The sequence below is a fragment of the Vipera ursinii genome, assembly GCF_947247035.1.
Source record: "Vipera ursinii genome assembly, chromosome: 14".
NCBI classification, from domain to species: Eukaryota; Metazoa; Chordata; class Lepidosauria; order Squamata; family Viperidae; genus Vipera; species Vipera ursinii.
The window spans coordinates 4,048,031-4,069,645 of record NC_139527.1 but is presented as its reverse complement, the minus strand read 5'-3'; the positions used below and the strand labels follow the sequence as shown (position 1 = coordinate 4,069,645).

Sequence of the window (21,615 nt, the reverse complement as noted above, 5' to 3'; positions counted from 1 at the left end):
GAAAAGCGGGAGCAGCAGTCATGCATTAGGCGAGGAGAAAGAAAGAAAGAAAGAAAGAAAGAAAGAAAGAAAGAAAGAAAGAAAGAAAGAAAGAAAGAAAGAAAGAAAGAAAGAAAGAAAGAAAGAAAAGAAAAGGGAAAACAGGAGAGGGAATGAGGGATGAAGAAATAAATAAATGAATAAAGAGAGAGAGAAAGAAAGAAAGAAGAGAAAGAGAAAAAAGAGGGAGGGAGGGAGGGAGGGAGGAAAGAAAGAAAGAAAGAAAGAAAGAAAGAAAGAAAGAAAGAAAGGAAAAAAGAAAGAAAGAAAGAAAGAAGAAAGAAAGAAAGAAAGAAAGAAAGAAAGAAAGAAAGAAAGAAAGAAAGAATGAATTATGGTTGACCACACAGCCAGATGTTTAGACTGGATTTGCCAGTCTAGAAGACCTCAAGTCCCCCTTCCAAGTCTGTATTCCGTACATGCTACAGATTTTACTACAGAATAGACCAAAGATCGTTGGGTTAAGATCAAGTGCGTACAAACAGGTTGAAAAGGAAGAGTGGTGACGCTCTTTAGCTGGCTGCCGGGCCCAAGCCAGAATTGCTTGTAATGGGAACAAACCACAGGGGAAGTCCTTCCTCCTCCTCACCTGTAGACAGGTCTGGAGACAGAAGAGAGGGCAGTGACCAGGAATAAAGACCAAGCAAGCCACCCCTCCCACCCCCCACCCCCCACCTGCCCAGACGTGGGTGGACAGTCTGGTGTGTGTGTGTGTGTGTGTGTGTGTGGATGGGACAGGAAATACCTCTTCCGTCACTCAGGCCAGCTGGCTTTTCCAATGGCCTGCCCGCTGCAGAGGCCAGCTGGCTTTTATCAGCCTTGAAGCGCTAGGCTGAGTTCTCCCTCTGAGGTTATACCTTGAGACACCCCCTCATGGGGAGAATTGGGGCTCAAGGTCTCAAAACGAGCCCTGCTGGGTTTAGGGGTCACCCCAAAATCCCGGCCATCCTCTCCTGCTTGAAAGTCCCCAGCCCTGCCTGAAACAGCGCCAGGCTTAAAAGAAGAGAGAAGGCTGGTCGTGGGGGGGCTGTTTCCTCTTCTGGATTATTCCCCCTCCCAGATCACTCGACCGACACTTTCCCAGGAGGGTGAGACGGGTTGCTTTTCTATTTAGATAACCGAAATTATTTTGTAATTGATAAGTGTTCACTTGGTTGATATCGCCATTCTCCTTCTCCTTCCTCCTCTTCCTTCCTCCTTCTTCCTTTTTCTTCTCCTTCTCCTTTTTCTCCTTCCACTTCTCCTTCTCCTTCCTCCTCTTCCTTCCTCCTCCTTCCTTTTTCTTCTTCTCCTTTTTCTCCTTCCACTTCTCCTTCTCCTTCCTCCTCCTTCCTTTTTCTTCTCCTTCTCCTTTTTCTCCTTCTCCTTCTCCTTCCTCCTCTTCCTTCCTCCTCCTTCCTTTTTCTTCTTCTCCTTTTTCTCCTTCCACTTCTCCTTCTCCTCCTTCCTTTTTCTTCTCCTTCTCCTTTTTCTCCTTCTCCTTCTCCTTCCTCCTCTTCCTTCCTCCTTCTTCCTTTTTCTTCTCCTTCTCCTTTTTCTCCTTCCACTTCTCCTTCTCCTTCCTCCTCTTCCTTCCTCCTTCTTCCTTTTTCTTCTCCTTCTCCCTTTTCTCCTTCCACTTCTCCTCCTTCTCCTCCTTCCTCCTTCTTCCTTTTTCTTCTCCTTCTCCTTTTTCTCCTTCCACTTCTCCTCCTTCTCCTCCTTCCTCCTTCTTCCTTTTTCTTCTCCTCCTCCTTTTTCTCCTTCTTCTTCTCCTCCTCCTTCTTCCTCCTTCTCTTTCCCTTCCCCCTTCTCCTTCTGCCTTCCTCCTCCCTTTCCCCTTCTCCTTCTTCTCCTTCCACTCCTCCTCCTCCTCCTCTTCCTCCTTTGTCCTTCTTCCTTCTCTTTTTCCTCCTCTTTCTTCATTACCATCGTCGTCGTCATTCTCATTCCCTTGAGCAGCACTGGCATTGACAAAATCACCCTTAGTCAATTGCAAAAGGCAGCTCACATCCCGCAATGAGAATTTTAACCCCGTCAGACATCCACATCTGTCTCTTCTTGGGAAGGACTCGGTTAGCTGGACAAAACTGCATATCCGGATGACTGTGCAGTGAAGCATAACTGATGGCATAGTTTGACAGCTTCGGAACGTTTCCAGATACCTTCTTCAGAGGCACATACAGAAACTTTTTTTTTTAATTCCATTTATATCCCGCCCTTCTCCGAAGACTCAGGGCGGCTTACAAGCTTAGCAGTAGCCTTCATTCTATGTATATGCCTGCTTATTAGGGCTTTCACACACACCCCAAGCGGCATTATTACAAAGTCAGCTTAATTGCCCCCAACAATTTGGGTCCTCATTTTACCTACCTGGGAAGGATGGAAGGCTGAGTCAACCTTGAGCCTGGTGGGACTCGAACCTGCACTAATGGCAGGCAGCTGGTGTTACTTAAGGAGGCATTAGCCCACTGCTCCACCAAGGCTCCACAAAATGACTCCACAAACTGTCTGCGTATTTCTCGACAATTTGACCACAGAGCTGGGGGGTGAAGGTGAAAGGACGAGAAAGCCGCCCTGAGTCTTCGGAGAAGGGCGGGATATAAATGGAATTAAAATTTTAAAAAAATAAAATAAAAGCCAGTCGGCACAGTGACACAGAATGGATCCCGTGAAATTCCCAGCAGGAATCCGGTGGAACACTTCAAATGCTTAGGCTCTCATGCCCGCTGCCCTGGGGATGAAGATTCTTAGGTTATCCAGGCAGATAAAGTTGAGATAGGCAACTGGACTTCTTTTATTGTTAGTTTTCCCGAAAATGTTTCCATACCTATCCAAGGCTCAAGACCGAAGAACTGACAAGACTGTCAATTTCCAGAGGACCCACTGTGCCACCTGCAGGGCTCCTGAGAGATCACGTAAAGCCAAAAGAGATTAAAAACAGCTTTGCTGGATCGGCCAGCTTTGGGCAGAAGGAGGCAACTGAAAAAGAAGGTAACTGAAGGGGGGGTCAGAGGGCCCCCCACACACACATACAACCCAAAGAGATGAAAAGCAAGTGGAGAAATAAATTGAGGAAGAGTTAAAGGTATGGATGAGTGGAAGAGGCAAGTGATGACTCGTTAAGATACCAGTAGGAGTAGCCAGTAGGAAAAATGAGAAGATGAGAAAAGATGAGAAGCTGAGGAAGCTGAGAAGTTAGAAGATTCTCCTACCAAGATGCAGGTTTTCCGGCAAGAGAGAAGTAGATTCCCTCTTGCAGGAGAACCTACTCAGTTCTGGATTCTGATGGGTCTATATAGCATCCTCCACTCTTGCAAGATCAGTTTTAGAGAGTTTCAAAGGATTCCAAAGAATCCTCACTGGGTTCTAAGGAATCCAGTGGCCCATAATGTAGGAAGCCTAGCATGACAGAATTTAAGAATCTCTTCTCAATTGAACATTTCTCCTCTGTAGCCAGATGCTGACCCCTCTCCGCTCCCTCAGTAACAGAATAGCACAGTTGGAAGGGACCTTGGAGGTCTTCTAGTCCAGCCCCCTGCTCAAGCTGGAGACCCTGTCCCATTCCAGGCAAATGGCTGTGCAGTCTCTTCTTAAAAACCTCCAGTGATGGAGCACCCACGACTTTTGGTGGCAAGCTGTTCCACTGGTTAATTGTTCTCATTAGGTTGCTTCTCTCCTTGATCCATTGTTTCTTGTCTTGCCTTCTGATGGAATATAGGTTCACACACACACACACACACACACACCCCTCTTCTTTGTGGCAGCCCTCAAATACTGGAACACCGCTATCATGTCACCCCCTATTCCTTCTTTTCAGGTACTACTAGGGATTTGCTTTTATGACAACTTAATTGGTGTTCCATCAACTGTTTAACTAGATGAAGGCCACACACACCAAGGAAACTCAGGATCAAGGTCTTATTTGACCACATGGTTTCTTGGGTGACTTCTCTTTGCCCAGCCTTCCCCATAGTGCTATTGTTGGAGGGGAGGGAAAGAATGGGATGACAAAAATACACCACCTTGAACTTTCAAAGAGAAGGTTAGATCTGAACCCCATAAATGAATAACCATAAACGAATGGGCTTTAGTTGAGGATCATTCATCCACATTCAACCGCGTTCTTCCCAGAGGTTAGACTGTGATGGATAGTTCAGCAGATTCCTTGCTACCCCTTCTCCCTCCCTCTGTGGGCAAAGCAGTTAAAAGCTACCCATTGTCTTGCCTGAGGTGTAATTCTCTTAAATCATTATTTGTTTATGAGGAGATTTACGGGCCCCGCTACCTTTTGATCCCATTGACCTCAACTCACAGTCAGTCACCTACTCCCCTCTGCTGTGTCTCTCTTAATTTATCTTTCAGTCAGATTTTCCTGGGTCAAAATCACTTGCTTTCCTTGGGTAACTCCATCTCATGATTTAGCTGGCTAGATAGCAGTATTCGTTATCCTACTTAAAATCTGCACTCCTCGGAGCCATTGACCTTCGGAATGCAGGTAATGGATTACGAAAACAAAGCCCTGCTAGGTGTAGATTAAAATGAGTCTTGTGTTGTCCACTAGTCAACAGCAGAAAACAGACACGGATTCTCTTTTCAAGTCTGAGGTCCCACACAACTGTCCCAAATTCATTTGGAGGCATTGAGTTAGTTCAACCAAATCAAGCTTTAGGAAACAAGGGTCAGTTTTCAACTGAGACAGCTGCGAGAAAAGATTGGACAGACCTTTGTCCAAGATGCAATAAGGCTTTGGTTACGGGGGTTGGACTAGAAGACCTCCAAGGTCCCTTCCAGTCCTATGATTCCATGATTTTATGACTTATGAAGGAAGTCGTCAGGTAAAGTCCATGTGTGGTTACTACATGCGCTGCTTTGAATTGAGTTTGTCCTTCCTACTTCCCCTAAGTTGTAGAATGAGTCCTTGTAGATATCAAAGGTCTACTTTGTTCAAGACAGCTTTAAATATCTTGGCATTTTTCAATCTTGACAACTTTATGATGTGTGAACTTTAACTCCCAGAATTCTAGGAGCTGACGTCCACAAATCTTAAATTTGCTAAGGTTGAGAAACACTGACTTATCTTTTTCGGCCTGGCTTTCAACTTAAAATTCAATTTAAAACAGTTTTAAGAAGGGCCCTTTGTTGATTTTAACTCCCATTTTCTTTATCTATTGAAGCGATCTAAATCTGGATGCAAACCACTTTGAACCGTTGAGGGAGTGCAGAAATGAAATTAGCGATGGCATTGCCTTTTTGAGCAAGACATTTAAGAGAGAAGAGGAGGAAGTTGGCCGTGATGGTGAGGAAATTAGACATTGATCTGAAATGGCCTGCTTGCAATTCCAAACGGTGGTCATGTGTCTCCATTCCTGCAACAAGTAAACACACTTCCTTTGTGTCACAGCCTTCCACACTTCCCTGCCAATGATGTAGATCAAATATTATCTTGCCAAATGAGGAAGACCTTCTACTACAGGGGTCTTCAAACTTGGCAACTTTAAGACTTGTGGACTTCAACTCCCAGAATTCCTCAGCCAGCCAGATAAATCTCTGTAACTCTCTACCCCACTTTTTATTGCTACTAATGCTGCTGCTGTTGCTACTACTACTACTACTACTACTACTACTACTACTACTGTTATTCTTCAATTCGATTCGCAGTCTGGGACTGGTTAAAAACTTAACAGTTCAAGTCCTAATCAAGGACCTAATTGCTGTTAAGGTAACCTTTGAGTTCCGAATAGAGCAGGGGTCTTCAAACTCGGCCCTTTGATGACTTGTGGACTTCAACTCCCAGAATTCCTCAGCCAGTGTGCCACAAGTCATCAAAGGGCCAAGTTTGAAGACTGCTGGAATAGAGTGTTGTTGTGGTTGTTGTTGTTGTTGTTGTTTTTCCCAGAGTCAGAATATTCAGGTCCAATAAGTTCAAAATTTCCTTGTATCTAGGCAGCCCTTTTGGTATTGCTTCAAGGGCTCCTGTTGCCATTGACACAACCACTGATTTCTTCTTCCCCGATCGCTCAACTTCCTTATTATTATTATTATTATTATTATTATTATTATTATTATTATTATTATTATTATTATTATTATTATTATTATTATTATATTATTATTATTATTATTAATTATTAATTATTATTATTATTATTATTATTATTATTATTTTATATTGATTGTTTTTAATTGTGTCTTTGTTATTGTTGTTTGTTCTTGTTCAAGTCCTGGTGCTTGTCCTCCGACTTGCTGATAGGTGTCCAGCTCATGTGCAAAGGATCAGCCTTAGAAGCTGTCAACAGCTTTCCAATGTACACTCTTACCCAGAAAACAGAGGTCCCAGGTTTTATAGCCTAATAGGTTTGTTAATCAGAACACACACAGGCTAAGAAAGCCTCTGTTTGTTTTCTCTGACAGGTCTGGCATTTTCCTCCGGGGAATCGTAGAAGCTTTAAGTGCCTAAGACTGTTCTGACTTAATTGGACAAGAAAACCAGTTTGGACAAACCAAGGCATGTCACAGAGGCAGCCTTTAGCCTGCACTAGGAGATGCCATTTTGACAGGTTTCTCAATCCCCACCTCTCTCCATGTTCTTCTCGAAGGAAACGAATTCTTCGACTGTTCTGTCCAGGCCAGGGGTAGGCAACCTTGGCTCTTTTGTGACTCGTGGACTTCAACTCCCAGAATTCCTGAGCCAGCATGAGAGAACTATGGCCCCCTCATGACTCGTGGACTTCAACTCCCAGAATTCCTGAGCCAGCCATGCTGAGGGGAAAGGGAGAGGTTTCCAAGCTGAGCCATGCTGGCTCAGGAATTCTGGGAGTTGAAGTCCACGAGTCATAAAAGAGCCAAGGTTGCCTACCCCTGATCCAGGCTAATGCCAGTGAGGTCAAGCCAAACCCAGGACAGAAAAGGCTTTGAGGGACCCACCACCTACCCTTCTAAAGCTTACGACAGTAACCTCAGTTGAGGATGACAATCACAGCTGATTCAAAACCAGGTTTTGGAGAATCAAGCTACCCTTCTCTCTCTCTCTTTCTCTCTCTCTCTCTCTCTCTCTCTCTCTCTCTCTCTCTCTCTCTCTCTCTCTCTCCTCTCTCTCTCTCTCTCTCTCTCTCTCTCTCTCTCTCTCTCTCTCTCTCTTACACACACACACACACACCAACCCCACCTGCAGGAACAGATACATTGGGTGGCATTAACAGAGGGATGGAATCAAGATCACGTAAAGTGTTAGTACCACTTCATACTGCCTCGGTAAGAGCACGCGTGGAATATATTGCATCCAGTTTTGGTCACCCCAATATAAAAAGGATGTTGAGACTCTGGAAAGGGTACAGGGAAGAGCAACAAAGATGATCAGGGAGCCTGGAGGCTAAAACATATGAAGAACGGTTGCAGGAATCGGGTATCTCTAATCTAGTGAAAAGAAAGACTATAGGGGTGGCATGGTAGCAGTGTTCCAACATCTAAGGAACTGCCACAAATAAGAGGGGCTCAACCTGTTTTTCAAAACTCCTGAACACAGAACAAGAAGCAATGGATGGAAACTCATCAAGCAGAGAAGCAACCTAGAACCAAGGAGAAATTGCCTGACAGTGAGGACAATTAACCAGTGGAACGACTTGCCTCCAGAAGTTGTGGGTGCTCCAATACTGGAGGTTTTAAGGAAGAGATTGGAAATCATTTGTCTGAAATGGTACAAGGTTTCCTGCCTGAACGGGGGGGTTGGACTAGAAGACCTCCAAGGTCCCTTCCAACTCTGTTATTCTGTTATATCAGAGAATCTCAGATCCCTTCATTTCATTAGTGTTGGCTTTCACAAAAGTTGGCACGTTTAATAGAGCATTCAGATTGTCTCATCAACTCTAAACCCACAGTGCTGGTTCTGTGGGTTAGTCAACATATCATCCCATTCTGCCTCCACGGTTGTCCCGCCAGCATGAGTCTAGAACATTTTGGATTTTCTGCCTCTCCTCTTCATCCCTAGAAATCCCCATGTCCACACGGGATCCAGAGCAAGCAACGATGAGTAAAAGCATGATCCAGTGAAGGTAGGATCACTAGGGCCTTTTCCAGAATATCAGACTGTGGTCTAAGCCTCCTCCAATGCAGGAGTGTTTATCACATGGGGAAAGCAGTGTTTAGAAGTAGGTCACTTCTCTAGGTTTCCAGCCTCTTCTCTATGATTGCCACCCTGTAGGCAATCTCTGGAGAACCTTATCTCACCTAATAAATTGGCAGAAGAATAGGGTCCTCGCCAGCAGCCTTCCTTTGATCTGGAAAGCCCTATCATGCAAAGCCTATTTTGTTTATCTTTATAGCTAGCAACAATCCTCCAGGAGAGCAGAGCAAAGAGAGAAGAACATGAGACCCAGCCAGCAGAAGAAAAACTCAAAGACAAACTAATTAAGCGTTGCAAGACGCAATGGTTGAGGTTTAATGGTATTAAAACTGGTGCCAGGAGACAGAGATTTATCCCAAATGAAGAACTGGGTCAGGCGCTTCATTCATTTTCACACACATTTTAATCTCACCACAGCCTTATCACATCGCAGGAACAAAAGTGATAGAGGAGTTGAGGGGCTGATCCATGAATCTGGAAGGATCCAGTTGGAATCCTATGGGGCATCTCACGTTCTTCGGGTCTGTGCAACTTATATTTCCAATTTAATGGCAAACTATAATGGAAACTGTTTAGAACATTGTCTTCTTTGGTCTTGATTACTGATAGAGATGGGTGATTAAGAAGTATGATGATAGATAGATAGACAGACAGACAGACAGACAGACAGACAGACAGACAGACAGACAGACAGACAGACAGATAGATAGATAGATAGATAGATAGATAGATAGATAGATAGGATAGACAGACAGACAATTAGGGGGCTGGAGACTAAAGTTATAAGGAACAGTTGCAGAAATTGAGTATGTCTAGTCCATTAAAGAAAAAGGACTAGGGGTGACATGATAGCAGTGTTCCAATATCTCAGGGGTTGCCACAAACACGAGGGGGTCAAGCTATTCTCCAAAGCACCTGAAGGCAGGACAAGAAGCAACAGATGGAAACTAGTCAAGGAAAGAAGCAACCTAGAACTAAGGAGAAACTTCCTAACAGTGAGGACAATCAACCAGTGGAACGGCTTGTCTCCAGAAGTTCTGGCTGCTCCATCACTGGAGGTTTTCAAGAAGGAACTGGACAGCTATTTGTCTGGATTGGCATAGGTTCTCCTGCTTGAGCAGGGGGTTGGACTAGAAGACCTCCAAGGTCCCTTCCAACTCTCTTATTCCGTTACTCTGTTAAATGAACACTAACAGAAGAGAGTTATGGAAAGCATGAATTTCAAGAAGCCAGACTCAGTTAGGGGCCGGCAAAAGAAAGCTCTTCGTTTCATTTCCTGCCATTGTCATCTCCTAGACCAAATGGGACTCCAGAGAGATACACTCAGCTCTTTGTTGTAAATCTTAATTGGGCAAAAGGCTTCTGCTTGTTTGCTTAATTAGACTGACACAAGAGAAAATCAGATTTAGCCCCAATTGCACACACAAAGGGGAGCACACGAAAATAAGTCATTTTCTTCGCCCGGTCTTTCTGTTCCTTATCCGACACACCTTCCCGTTTTGCACACTCTGTGAAGTGAGTTAGGCTGAAAAAGAGTAGCTTGGCCTAAAGTCATCCACAGCTGCCTTTCATCACTAAGGTGGGACTAGAACTCACCATGTCTCCTAGTTTCCAGCCTGGTGCCTTAACCACTAGACCAGGGGTAGGCAACCTCAGCTCTTTTATGACTCATGGACTTCAACTCCCAGGAATCCTGAGCCAGCATAGAATTCTGGGAGTTGAAGTCCATGAGTCATAAAAGAGCCGAGGTTGCCTACCCCTGCACTAGACCAAACAGGCTCTAACGCCCCAGTTTGCCTTCTTAATCTTAAACTCTGTGAATGTTAAACTCTGGATTGAACCGATGCACACCTTTCTTCTTTAGAAGGTAAGATGTGTTACATCACACCTGGTCCATCACTGCCTGGTAAATGAAGCTTCTCTTCCAAGTCAATTCGACAGTTCAATGCCCTTTTTTTAAAAAAAAATTTCCTAAGATGACACCTCACCCATATCTTTGCTTCTTTTTTCTCTGCATCCATCCTGGATTCAGATGGGCGTGACCTCCTCAGCCCCGTCACCCATCATGCTACCTAACCAATCGTAGTTGGCTTTGAAAGGAGAGGGAAGCCAACAAGGGCAACTGAAATGCATGGCAAATAAATACCACAGTTAAACCAAGTTGACACCAGCACGGCAAATAAATACCACAGTTAAACCAAGTTGACACCAGCACGGCAAATAAATACCACAGTTAAACCAAGTTGACACCAGCACGGCAAATAAATACCACAGTTAAACCAAGTTAAAACAAGCACGGTCTTTTGAAAACTGCTAGGAAGACTTCCATCTTTGGGTGGGGGTGTCTGTCAGCCTTACGTGTCTGTTGATATTATGAATAGGCTGGTTAGACACACACACCCCCAACATATTTCTAATCTGATGTTGATGTTTGCCCTGAAGAAAAGAAACAACGCTGTAAACAGCAGGAGGGAAGTCATAAATCTGAAGAAGGGAGCTTATCAGCTTCCCAGAAAAGAGTATGAAAATCTGTCCCTGGGGATCCAGCCTGGGTATTATTTTCTACTTATCCAACCTACATATATCTGTAGAATCTGAGATAACACTATTTCTCAGAACAAAAGGAGCTGATTATAACTTGGGTGTATTGTGTGATTTTGTGTGGGAAGAGGAGGAGGAGGAGGAGGAGGGGGGAGAGAAGAAGAAGAAGAAGAAGAAGAAGAAGAAGAAGAAGAAGAAGAAGAAGAAGAAGAAGAAGAAGAAGAAGAAGAAGAAGAAGAAGAAGAAGAAGAAGAAGAAGAAGAGGGGAAGAGTGCAGAGAAGAGCCTTGGTGGAGCAGTGGGCTAATGCCTCCTTAAGTAACACCGGCTGCCTGCAATTAGTGCAGGTTCGCGTCCCACCAGGCTCAAGGTTGACTCAGCCTTCCATCCTTCCGAGGTAGGTAAAATGAGGACCCAGATTGTTGGGGGGCAATAAGCTGACTTTGCAAAAATGCCGCTTGGGGTGTGTGTGAAAGCCCTAATAAGCAGGCATATACATAGGATGAAGGCTACTGCTAAGCTTGTAAGCCGCCCTGAGTCTTCGGAGAAGGGCGGGATATAAATGGGATTAAAATTAAAAAAAATTAAAAATAAGAAGAGGGGAGGAAGAAGAAGAAGAAGAGGGGGAGGGGGAGGAGGAGATTTTCCTTAGCAAGATAATATTCTTCAGCAGCAACATAAAATTGCAATAAGGAAGCAGCAATGAACCTCAGTATCCTATAAAGACTGAAATATGTGTGTGTTTAAACGCCTAAGAAGAAATAAAAACCCCGTGGTAGTGAACTTCCCTTAAACAATTAAACAATTTCCAACTTGCAGGTAGAGAAAACTCACCCACTAGACGTTAAAAGGACACCTCATTCTCCCCCTCCCCGCCCCCACTCCCCTTCATGGAACTGACAGCCAGCAAGAAAAAAAAAGGGGGGGGGGCCTGCAGGATGAATGTCACAAGCTGACATCCTCAAGCAAACTCAGTGAGAATTATGTCACCTCTTGCCTCTTTCTGATTATTGCCTAGAACCATCACAGCCCGAAAGATGAAAAGACCAAAGAACTCAGCCAGTGTAATTCCTCAGGATAAAATAAGAGGATTACAAGCTCTTTGTTGCAAAGCTACCCTTAATTACAATGCCTGAAACTTGACTTTCTCTCTCCCTCCCTCCCTCTCTCTCTCTCTCTCTCTCTCTCTCTTTCCACCGACTCCTCAGAAGATCCAGGACAAGATAGCCTCCAGCTTTGAAAAGACCCTGGAAGGGATTGCCATAAAGGTTTAGGGTCCTACAATCTCCCATGCCTATCGGTGCCTGTTACTCCCAAGTTACGCTTCCAACTATCTTTAGATCAGTAGCAGCGGGCAAAGGGAGGGTGAAATTCCCACCCAGAGCTCAACCACGGATTAAGCCCTGACTCCAAAACATTGCTCCAGGTCTTGAACGAAGCTACGAGGGCATTGACCTCACTGGATTCTTTCGTTTAACGAGTTTTTTACTTCCAGTTTGGCGACTTCCAATCAGGTGACAGTAAAAAGCCCTGGAGAAAGTCTCCTCCACCTTTTTTTAAAAAGAAACAGCTCAAAAAGGATGATGGGTGCCGAAGACAACATCAATTCAGCATTCAAAACAAGTTATGCTGATCTCAGAGGGGCTCAACTGGCTGACAAATTCCTATTTCTTTCCTGCCATAATTGATGGTGTCAGTTTTAACCTTCAAAGAATTCAAGAATTTGTCCCCAGGCTGATTTGAAAGGTCATCTGATTTGATTTTAAGATTGGTTGCCCAAAGCCTACTTGATTAATTGATTCTAAACAGCAATGACCAAAACCCCTTACTTGATAGAAAGCAATAATTTAAACTGATTTTTGAGGGGAGCAGATTGTATTTCTTACTGTAAGCCATCATCACCACCCTAAGAGTCCATAATTTCAGTCTTGTCCTTCCCAGCTCAACGCAATGAATTGAACATACCCTCATGGTATTCTCATTGACCTAGTGGCTGGAATATAGGTTACTTCTGGTTACCCCCAAGCTAGCTTGCTGTTTTCATGTATACTAGAAGTTGTGTTCCATTACTGGTGTTGAAGGAAGATCTCATGGCTTCTAGATTGAGCTCATGGATCCTAGCAATCTCTCTCCTCCACTAACCCAGTTTATAATGAAGAGTGAAGGCCTTATAATGTTAATTGCTGCACAAAGAAATGGCTATTAATGCATCGGTCATAAAGACTTCCTAGGAAAGGTCACCATCAGTAAGTAATTAACTAATGGACCATTTTTGCTTGCAGAAGAATGTCAAAACTCGGCAGCCAATCTTTGGCTTTCAATTCTTGAAAAGACAGAATTATTGGTAAACTATATTGAAACTGAAAGTCAGCTTGAAATCAAATGTCTCGTATAGTCATGAAGAGTGAATTGACTAGCTTTCCCCATCCCCATTGTTCCGTTCTTCCAACCATTCCTTCTGAATTCTTGTTTAACTAGGATCATAGGTTGTATTCACAAAACACACTTATCACAGCTATTAACCTGGCAATCTTCTGGATTTTCACATTATATTGTACCATAACTGACACTAAATGGGCTTGGGTTCACACAACACAATGTAGTAATTCCCCAAAATAACTAGGATTAAAATAAACTCAGGTTATCAAGTTGTGTGGATGCACCATCCAAGTCTTCAACTGACCTGGTCTGGTATGTGAACCTAAGTCACTGAGTTGGCAAAGATCTTCAATTTCCATCTTGTCAACCTCTTCTGATAGATTAATGCTTGAAGGAAAATGAATAATGTACTTTCTTTTTACTGTTTGGTTCACATGATATACTGATACTGCATGGAGAAGGCACATCTGAATGGAAATAGCTTGCCATTGATTCCTTTTCACCTGCCCTCTCTAACCAAAGGAACTGTAATTAAGATATATCACTTAACTGCCTGCCAGGAGAGTAAGTATGGTGGAGAGTTTTTTTTAGTTGTAAGTACAATAAAATCCATTGGGAAATTGGATTGTACTTTAAACAGATAATTGAATCTGGGGGGAGCACAAGAATTCCATTTCCTTGCTGTATCAAAGAGACATGTATATCTCTCCTTATTCCAAATATTTATGCAACAATATGCTAATTACAAAACTGAAAATGGTCCAGTTCAAATATACATACATTCAGTTCATCTTGTTCTCCAATTATTCAAAGATACTGCAAATGGAGACGGCATTTCACTCAATAGTACTCAGAACTGAAATTTTCCTTCAGTTTGTGAGAGATGCTCAAAAAGAATACTTCTAAAACAAAAATTAACAAAAAAAATATTCTCTGAAAAAGAAATTTTCAGAGCAACTCTTTTTGCTAGATCTTTTGATCAGTTCAGAGACCTATCTTTGTTAGGTCTTTTGACCCCTCCCTTCATTATCAGGGCTTCAAACTCACAGGAAAGAGAGGGGTAAATTGGGCAGATCTAATTAAAGTAAATCAAATCATTCCGATTGAGCCAAGTCCAGTCAAGTCCATCAAGGGAAGATATGTTATGTCACACTAAGTTAGGAAAGGTCAAAGTAAGCAGTTCACTGTTGGCTTAGTCTTAACTCAGACAAACAGCAATCAGGACCAAGGACAGCTCCAGTTAGAAAAGATGTTGTCTCAGCATTGAAACTCTGCACACAAAAAAAAAAACCAGCCAGAATCTGGTCTTAAAAGTTCTCTGAACTTCCTGGGTGATTATGTTTTGTTTTGTGCATTTTTTAAGGACTCAGAGGAGGTTTACATTCTCATGGTCCTGCATGATTGAGTGGAAGATGAAACAGACAATGGGTAATTCTTAGGGCAAGGCCTTTGATGGAAGCCTCCATTTTTAAGCTCAGGTTAGGAGGGAAAAAATCCAGAGAATTTCCCCACTAGTGGGATGACCTGTAATTAGTATCATGAACAAAAAAACAATCCTCAGAATTAACCAAGCTTGACATATTCTCTAACTAGAGTGTCCATTTGATGTTTTTACACTTTTTAAAAACAATTTCTCATTCAAACGACTTCGGAGACTCTCAGTCATGGTTGTCCCAAACGTGCTTCATCCAAGAAGCTTCTTCAATTCTGACTGAAATGGAACTGAAGAAGCTGAAGAAGCTTCTTGGATGAGAAGCGAAACATCTTCAAGGAAAACAAAGGAATTCTGGCTGCCTTTGGAAAAAGCCTCCTTTGGGATTCTCATTCAAGTGGAGGAAGCGAATTCGGATGACAAATGTGTGTTGGAAGAAGCCATGGGATGCAATTTGAATGTCCTTGTTCATTCTATCATCCTCACTCCATCATTTTCTCTACCTTCTCAAGCTCAAACTCTTCGGGTTGGGCATGCAGATCACATTGGCTGTGTCAGAGTGATGGAAATAATTATATCATGAAACAATCATTAGCCTCCACTCTCTGCCTCCACTAAGAATAAAACAAGCTCAGAAACACCACCAAGAGTCAGTCAAAAGAATTGCTCGATGACAATGGAATAAGATTTAAGAAGACACCCAGAAGCCTCTTTCAGCACAGCTTTACCTGAAAGACCTCTAAACTTAGGTGTTATTGGTCTCTGCGTTCCTTTATGCATCACACAGATGGCAATTTTCAATACTGGAGTAATGTTTTTAGTAAGAATGAGTGAATCACTCCTTTGCAGGTCCATATTCCTCTCCTCGAGAACTTTATTTCGATCTTATCAGAATAAAACTCTCGATTTAAACCCATTTTTAAAAAAATGCACACGGTATCTGCACATTTCTCCAAAGACTCATCTGACAGGGAGATCTTTCAAAGCCAATGGGATTTGGCAATTAAGGCGATGGACCAAAGATGATGAGACTCTGGAAAGAGTGCAGAGAAGAGCAATAAAAATGATTTAGGGCCTGGAGGCTAAAACATACCAAGAACGGTCGCAGGAATTGGTTGTGTCCAGCCTAGTAAAAAGAATATTTCCAATATCTCAGAGGCCACAAAGAAAAGGGGAATCAACCTATTCTCCAAAGCACCCGAAGGCAGGACAAGAAGCAACAGACAGAAACTAATCAAGGAGAGAAGCAACCTGGAACTAAGGAGAAACTTCCTGACAGAACAATTAACCCAGTGGAATGGCTTTCCTCCAGAAGTTGTGGGTGCTCCCACATTGGAGGTTTTAAAGAAAATATTGGATAATCATTTGTCTGGAATGGTATAGGGTTTTCTACTCGAGCAGGTGGTTGGACTAGAAGACCTCCAAGGTCCCTTCCACCTCTGTTAGTCTATTCTGACTTGGGAAGACTAAGGCTAAGACATTTAAAGAGCCTTGGTGGAGCAGTGGGCTGATGCCTCCTTAAGTAACACCAGCTGCCTGCAATTAGTGCAGGTTCGCGTCCCACCAGGCTCAAGGTTGACTCAGCCTTCCATCCTTCCCAGGTAGGTAAAATGAGGACCCAGATTGTTGGGGGCAATAAGCTGACTTTGTAATAATGCCGCTGGGTGTGTGTGTGTGAAAGCCCTAATAAGCAGGCATATACATAGGATGAAGGCTACTGCTAAGCTTGTAAGCTGCCCTGAGTCTTCGGAGAAGGGCGGGATATAAATGTAATAAAAATAAAAAATAAAAATAAATATCAACCTTGCTGTTGTATCCCACAGGATTATTGTGGAAGGAAAAATGAAGATGGAAAAAAATATATCAATCTCTGGACTGAAAAGCCAATTATCAATTGGGCAAATAAATAAAAAAACCAATGTGCTTTTAGGTTTTGCACCCCAGCAAGTCCAGGACCATTCAAGAAGGTAAATCTACATTGCCATAAAAAAATCCTGCTCTTGTTCAGAAGAGGAGTGAAGACTTGGCTCCACCAAGTCTGTGCTCCATTGCAACCAGTCTGTCACTCTAGCCATCTTTTATCTTTTATTGATTTCACTGTAATTTCTTTGTTTAATTGTTGTGAGTCACCGAGAGTCATTGGAGTTCGGCAGCATACAAGTTTAATATATTATTATGGTTGGTCTCACAGTAGCCAAATCTGACATTTTTGCCCATCTATTGAGGCCTTCCCAAGAATCTGGAGTAGGCAGATTCAAGTATTTTGAGATTGCACCCAAGGTGCAATTACTTCTTCTTCTTCTTCTTCTTCTTCTTCTTCTTCTTCTTCTTCTTCTTCTTCTTCTTCTTCTTCTTCTTCTTCTTCTTCTTCTTCTTCTTCTTCTTCTTCTTCTTCTTCTTCTTCCTCCTCCTCCTTGAAGGGACTCAAAAGGATGCAGCAGATCGTAAATCAACAGAGGATGGCTTATATCCCTCTGCAGATTCATGGAAGAACAGGCAACAGTCCTCTTTTCAAAGTGGAGCACCCAGCATGAGCAGCTGTTTACCTGTCCTTGCATGCAGTCAACTGGCCACCTGATTTTTGCCCAATATTTTCCTGGTAGCCATCCAGTGCCCCCCCCTCTCTGCCATTGAAAGCAGCTGATACAGACACGGTGGCGCCAGGCAACCTGCAATAACTTGCTTATGGCCATTGAGTTCCACAAGCCCATCCCAGCTTCTATCTCATTTCACACTCCACCTTATTGCTCACCTGATAAGGACTCGGCTGGGCTATAAACATCGGTCTCCTGTCTGCAGGAGACACCCCCAGTGTCTCCTCCTCCTCCTCCCTTCCCTCTACCTCTTTAATCCTGAACCATGTCAAAACCAGTTCAAGGTTTGCTCTTTCTTCCTGTCAAAAGGCTGACCTCTGGTCCCAGAGGGCTGAAAAGACTTTCCCCATCCTTTCCCCCCCCTTTTCTTCTGGTTAAATGGTCTGGCCCTGACTGTTTTCCAAAAAGTACACACACACCCCTTTTCTCTTCCTCAGCTGCTCATCCCAGGATCTTTGTGCTAGCTAGGGGGGGAAATGCTGCTTTGGAGCCTTTTGCCCCAACTTTTCACAATTGTTGTGTGTCAGAGGCTATTCCCTATGCCAGGGGTCTTCAAACTTGGCCCTTTTATGACTTGTGGACTTCAACTCCCAGAATTCCTTAGCCAGACAAGGGCTGGCTGAGGAATTCTGGGAGTTGAAGTCCACAAGTCGTCAAAGGGCCAAGTTTGAAGACCCCTGGATTAGAAGGTCTCCTTTGTCACAATGGAGGGCAGCAGCTAGCTGATTTTGCTGATCTCAAAATAAAACAAAAAACAAAGTTTGACCTGGATAGTCCATGGATGGGACACCACCAGGCAATCCCAGATTAGAGACTAGTTTGTGAAATAATGGTTTTTTTAAAAAAAATCCCAGAAGGCAACAAATGACATCCAACTCAGTTCAAAGAAGTCTCTCTGAAGTTACCAGATGAGGGAGGGTTTGCTGTGAGATCTTTTACTTTTAAGTATTCCTTCTTTTTCTCCTTCTCCTTTTCCTTCTCCTTCTCATGAGAATCTCCTTCTCCTCCTCCTCCTCCTTCTCCTCCACCTTCTGTGCAAGCTTCCAGATACTGAGATGTATTTGGCGAGAGACAAATCAAGCTAGATTAAAAGAGAAAAAGTTGTCCCAACAATTGGGAAATGACTAAAAACGTGTCCACCAACTTCGATGGTGGCCAACTCTGAATTTACCACTCTGTAGCAACAACAGAAAATCCTGAAATTGGAAAGGATAACGAAAATGATCTACGAGTATCCTCTGTAGTGACAGAGCAGCCTTAATTAGGAGCCTGACCAGCTTTGGTTTAAAGCAAGAGCAATAATTTATTAAACTTCTATGCTGCCCAGTTTCCAAGAAATCAGGGTAGCTTGTAATAATCAAAGAGAGAAATAAATAAAAAATACAATAAAAGACAGCAAATGCAACAGACCAGATGAAATGGAACAAGTAACTCTTCCTTGCCAAATGCAATGAATATAACAGTATATATTTTTGTCAATGATAGAGAAGAGGTTTCCCATTACTGTCTTCTGGGATATTTTTGTTAACTTCCTGGTCTTGTTTTGTAGCCTTCGGTTTTTCTAGTAATCCCTCATCCAAAAACTAACCAGGCCAAGCCAAGTTAAGCTTTCAGAGTTCAGCCAAGGTTGATAGGCTCGTAATAAAAACAAATGAAGGATCTTCCAGAGCAAACTCATCCTATCAGGAACTTCTCCTCCACCTTAAGAGAAACCACCTGAAACTTCTCCTGGTGCAGGTCTGGTCAGATGGCTCCAGATGTCTTCTAACCTCTTAAATATCATTGCCGGATCATCTCACAGTGCCTTAATGACACCGTTGGAAGGACTCAAAAGGTTTCTATGTACTTTGGAAAGGTTGCTGATCCAGCAACTGGCCTTTAAATTTCCAAAGTTGTTGATATTCCCAGTATGCAGGGAAGCAGTGTGCACATGGCAACCCCATCAACCAGGAATACAGTTTTGGGAAGAACATGTGTTTCCTTGAAGCTCTACCAAAAAACTTGAAAAGAAGACATTAGGGTTAGGATTGGGATTAGGGTTAGGTTAAGGTTAGGGTTAGGGATGGGGATAGGCTTAGAGTTAGAGGAGTTAAACTAAAGTAGCAATGAGATCATTAGTTCATTAGTTCACCATCATAACATCCATAGAGAAGAGGACTCCGGTCTTTTGGGACCCTGGAGAATTCACTGCAGCTCTGCTCCAGTTGTGATCAAGTTCCACCACGCTAGCAGATCCTACAATAAAGTAAAAGCAGGGAGGATCTGGCTCCCAGATCCTTAAATCTGGGAAAGAAGTCTTTCTGAATCATTAGTAGGGCAACAGAAATAAATAATTAGGACGCAATTGACATTTAAGGGAAAGGCTGCTAGGAAGTTGAGGATTTTCAGCCTGATGCAGTCAAGGCCCCCCAAGTACCAGGGGTATTTAAAATGAAATTAAAATCCTCATTAACTGCTTTTAAGAGTCTTTGTGTTGAGGAGGATCCCAAGTGATTGTGGTTTTTACCAGCACAGACCTAAATTCATGCAAGCACGGTATGGAGCAAGCTTTCAGCTAGGCTGATCTAACTCAGGGGTGATATTAAGCAAATTCAAGTTCAATTTTAATTAGGGTCAATCATCAGCAAAACAACAACTCGGAAACCATGCCAAATATAACAAAGCCATTTTAACTGAAAAGCTGAGAGTTAAAAAAAAACACAAAGAAAGAGAAAAGGGGAGAAATGCAGTAAGACAATATAAAATGTAAGATAACATGTAAAATAGGAATACAGGAAAAGAAATCGTAACATCATCACAACAAGATTGGGACATCTTTAAGGAAATTGCTACAGATAGAAATTTAACAAGTCTGCTGATAGAGTTAGGGAAATTTAAAAGCAGGAAATAAACTGTCTCTTTCTCATTAAAGATTGAGAGCTTTTTAAGGAGGCAACAAGGGCATGTTTGCACAGAAATTGAGGTAGAAAGGGCATTTTTATTATTTATTAAGCAATCTGTCATTCCCTAAGTACTAGCAGCCAAAGGCATAGACCAGGGAACAGTCAGTGTGTTTGTCTGCTAGGCTGTGGTCAAGATGATAGAATAGTAGGCAGCCTATCACTCAATGGGTCATTCTTTGAAAGAAACGGACTGCCTCTTATGTGACCAAAATGAATATTTAAATTTTAGGTTGACCATATTTTGTTTACCCCAATTCTGGACAGCCCCGTGACCATCTAAGAGGGGTATATAGCATAAACAGAAAAATAATCGTGGAGGCAAACAAACATCAGTCGTAAGTCAATGTTTACTTAAGTCAACTGATCGACAAAATCAACCCAGGTGTGAGTAAAAAGAGCAGTGGGATGTTTATTTTCGGTGATTTTAATCTTTCTTATGCTGTAAGCCACCCAGAGTCATTTCAAAACAAGATGGGAGTTGAATAAATTTAATCAACCAATCAATCAAATAAAAATAAATAAGACTGGGACAGTTTTCCGACTTCCTGCAGGCTCCCCCATTGAATGTGCTTGTGGGAAGATGGCAGGTCATGTCAGAAATTACCACTGGTTGACGGTGGGGATGCTGCAACAGTTGATAGATAGATAGATAGATAGATAGATAGATAGATAGATAGATAGATAGATAGATAGATAGATAGATAGATAGATAGATAGGAGAGAGAAAGATGAGAGATGAGAGCGAGTGAGAGAGAGAAAAATTGACCACCATGGTTGCTTAACAACCACAGTGATTCGTTTAACAATCGCCACAAAAAAAGATTGTCAAATCAGTCATGGTCACATGATGACCTGCTTAGCAACTAGCACAATTTACAATCATAATTCCAGGCTGAGAACTATAAGTTGAGAATTACCTATGCACTCTCTCTCCTCGATTAGATAGTATGTTTTGTAAACGCAGCCAATTTAGGATGAGACTTCCTCCACGGTTACGTGTGCGCATAGGAATTTGTTGAATCAAGCAACAATATGATCATTGTGCATTCCCTGAGCCGGCAATGCTGTAGGAAAAAACATTGGGAACTATAGAGATGGGGGGATGCCGGTGTGAAGGGAATTGTTCTGTCTTATCTTTATTAACTGCGAACCTATCGCTTTCCTTAGATATCGGACAGGAATAAGAGCTGGAGTTGAATGAATGGACATCCCAGATGAATGCGGCTGGTGTGCTTTCAGTCAGATTGGAGTATGACACACACACCCTTCCAATCTCTTGTTAATTATTACATCCAACCCCCCCCCCCCAATGCTTGAATTGCACATGAGATACGCTATCCTGGTGTTCAAAGGTAAACAGGGGTTAGGTGCAAGGGAGCAATCCCTCCAGATAGTCAAGAGTGTTCCAAAGCACCATAAATTAATCCTCAGATGTAATTTACCTGAGAGGCATGGAGATAATAAATTAGGCTGTTGACTTGAAGAATCTGGACTTTTTCCTAGGATCAGCCAGCCCAACTGCCCCCGGTGTGGCTTCCACAAAAAAAACACCAGGAAAGAAATTAGAAGTCTTTTTCTTCTGAATTTG

General features: G+C 42.7%; 1 protein-coding gene across 1 annotated transcript in view; it reads left to right on the top strand.

Moving 5' to 3' along the window:
• The window catches only part of MED13L (mediator complex subunit 13L), a gene marked incomplete at its 3' end in the record, with an annotated part of 143,460 nt that extends 135,393 nt beyond the window's left edge, over positions 1–8,067 (top strand). Inside the window, exon 27 of the mRNA XM_083373407.1 lies at positions 8,006–8,067. Coding sequence (XP_083229533.1) covers positions 8,006–8,067 — 62 coding nt within the window. The remainder of the gene's footprint in view (positions 1–8,005) is intronic.
• Between the last annotated feature and the right edge of the window lie 13,548 nt (positions 8,068–21,615).